Source organism: Lactuca sativa, chromosome 6, assembly GCF_002870075.4.
Source record: "Lactuca sativa cultivar Salinas chromosome 6, Lsat_Salinas_v11, whole genome shotgun sequence".
NCBI classification, from domain to species: domain Eukaryota; kingdom Viridiplantae; phylum Streptophyta; class Magnoliopsida; order Asterales; family Asteraceae; genus Lactuca; species Lactuca sativa.
In genome coordinates this window covers 100,306,785-100,309,449 of record NC_056628.2, presented here as the reverse complement: position 1 = coordinate 100,309,449, position 2,665 = coordinate 100,306,785, and the positions used below count along the sequence as shown (strand labels likewise).

At 33.8% G+C, this 2,665-nt stretch overlaps 1 protein-coding gene across 3 annotated transcripts in view; it reads left to right on the top strand.

Annotated features, from left to right (window-relative positions):
- Positions 1–962: 962 nt before the first annotated feature.
- The window catches only part of LOC111915788 (uncharacterized), a 6,343-nt gene continuing 4,640 nt past the window's right edge, over positions 963–2,665 (top strand). The window contains exons 1-5 of one of the 3 annotated variants that reach the window (XM_052764683.1): positions 963–1,549; positions 1,736–1,794; positions 1,931–2,012; positions 2,157–2,224; positions 2,389–2,458. In XM_052764683.1, coding sequence (XP_052620643.1) covers positions 1,241–1,549; positions 1,736–1,794; positions 1,931–2,012; positions 2,157–2,224; positions 2,389–2,458 — 588 coding nt within the window. In that variant the 5' untranslated portion in view covers positions 963–1,240. Of the gene's footprint in view, positions 1,550–1,735; positions 1,795–1,930; positions 2,013–2,143; positions 2,225–2,388; positions 2,459–2,665 lie in introns of all 3 variants that reach the window. The other 2 variants (XM_052764682.1, XM_052764684.1) reach the window with 2 other exon arrangements.

The following is a 2,665-nucleotide window of genomic DNA, read 5'->3' as shown; positions in this document are numbered from 1 at the left end:
CGTCAGCGTTTAACAACGTCAAGACAGACGAAATTGTCATTATTTAGTATGGTTATGACAGCTCACTTAGAGGAATTAACGTTATGAAGTTTACGAAAGACCATTCTCTTTCTCTTGGATTACTCAGAAACATACTCGTACTGGTACTAAACCTCAGGGGTTACTCGCCTCCTGATTGTTTTTGTTACACGTTTGGTCCCTACTGTTTGTTTTTGTTACTCGTTTGGTCTCTGTCTTACCTAAAAAGACTATTATTTAAATAGGGAAAAATGATAGGGTAAGTAAGGTAAAGTGAACAGGGGGTGGGGTTGGGGTGTGTTTATTTTAAATAAGTTGAAAAGTCAAGGGAAAATAGTCTTTTTAGGTAAGATATGGACCAAACGCGTAACAAAAATAAACAGTAAGGACCTTCCGTGTTAAAAAAATAATTCAGGAACCAAACGTGCAAATTACTCAAAACCATAAGGATCATTCATTTAATTTACTTAAGGTATTTTTATAAAGAACACTGTATGATGGTAAGATTACACATATAAGTTAGACATTTTAAAAAAAGGTGTTGCTAATAAGATAACCCTTGGACACCCTATTGATCATTTTTTTAAAAGTCAACCTATAATTAACTACTTATAATCAGCTTTTTCGGAAAACAATGCAATTTCAACCAATAAAAATATTTCAAAATTAAATTAGGGTGTCTATATGATAAAATGAAGTGTCTTTTTAGCCAACCTTTTTAAAAAAACATAAAAAAATGTTAAAAAAAAATAAATAATATATCTGTCCAAGCATAGACACAAACATATTTGTTTTCGCTTTAACCAAATCATGCTAAAGGAATAAAGGATGTAAGACTAGGATCCTTTTAGGTAAGTTTTATGTTGGTTCAAAATATAGACATTTTTTGAATTCTAATTTTTATATATAAATAAAAAGCTAAAACTTATTACAGTTTTTGTTTCAGGGGAATTTTGGTTGTCTTGGTTGGTATCATGATTGTGAATATCGTCGACCTCGACCAATCCACATACATTGGAGACAAACGTGTGTTCGGATTTCCATAACGTTGAAGAATGAAGTGTCTCTAATTTAGTAATTGACCGTTACGTCACTTGGCGCCAATGTTTTAACGTTACGATAACCGCCGTTGTGGATACATCTAGACTTCTCATTCTTTGTTCTCAACACTTTATACAGTTGTTCCTGAGCACACACTCACTTCGTTTCTTTGTTCTTATCCATGGCTACCAATGTTCAATCTTACAAAACACAATTTCACTTTCTCTATTGCTCCACTGCCAATTTCAATCTACCAAGATTTCCCTTCATTCGAAACCCTAATGTCATCTCCCCCTTTTCTCTGAAGCTCAGGTTTTCAATTCCGAATACTAGAAGTCGAAATGGATTATGCTCGCTTGTTTACGCCACCAAATCAAACACCGATATGGAAACCGGTTTGTTGCGTGAAGAGATTGAACGGCCTCCATTTGATATTAATCGTGCAGTCATTCTCGCTGGGTTTGCGTTTGAAGCTTATACAACTCCTACAGTAAGTTGTTCGACCTTTTGCCACAAATCAATCTTTATCCAATCATTTAGGGATTCGCGTGTATTTTTCACTTGCAGTTTATACCAAGAGTTGCAAGATTGTTTACTTGTGAGGGAATCATAATAAAGAAAGCATTGAATATTGATCTTTTTTTTTTTTTTTTTTAATTTCTTTCTTGTTTATCAGGAAAATATTGGAAAGAGCGAGGTGGATGCAGCTGGTTGTCAGACTGTGATTCTTTCAGAGTATGCTATGATCTGCTTTTTCCCTCATATATAAAGAACCACAAAATGGATTTCATTTCATTTTTCCTGTTGAATTGAGTGATTTTTTTTTTGGGAGTTGCTTTAATTTAACTAGAGCCTTGACTTCTTTTGTCAGGTCATTTCTTCGTGAGATTTATGATGGCCAGGTGTTTATAAAGCTTAAGAAAGGTTATGATTTTCCTGCCATGGATCCATGGGTAACCTCTCTTCTGCATATCTTTCATTTAGATGAAATGTTTATACATTTACATCTATATATGTAGCAGCATTTGGTCACTTTTTAGGGATTAGAAAATCCATGTTTTAAGTGTTCTCATGTGTTTCCCAGTTTCTGCTTTCAGGGAACAAGTGATCCTTATGTGGTTTTGCAATTGGATAGTCAGATTGTGAAAAGCAATGTTAAATGGGGGTGAGTATATTTAATGTGGTCTCATTCTCCTTGTATCTGGCTTGTGTTTTCTGTGATGGAAGACAAATAAATGTACTTTTTACTCTTAACTTGTCAAAGCATACTACATACATGTAACTTGAGTAGTGAATTAGTCTTTGTTTTAAATATTTTTTTTTTGTCAGGACAAAGGAACCAACTTGGAATGAAGATCTCACATTATACATCAAGCATCCGCCAACCATCGATCTTCAGGTTATCAATGCATTTTAAGTGGATAATTTTAGTATCCACTTTATGTCTTATTCCTAGTTACCAGTAAACAACCTGTAATATTCTTTCTTATTATGGCACTAAACATCAGATTGAATAGGCATTTTGGTTTTTCAAGTTTAAGATGGTATCATCTTTGTTAGTTTTGCTAATACTTGCATTAGAGATTTTGTTGTGTCGTTTTGGATC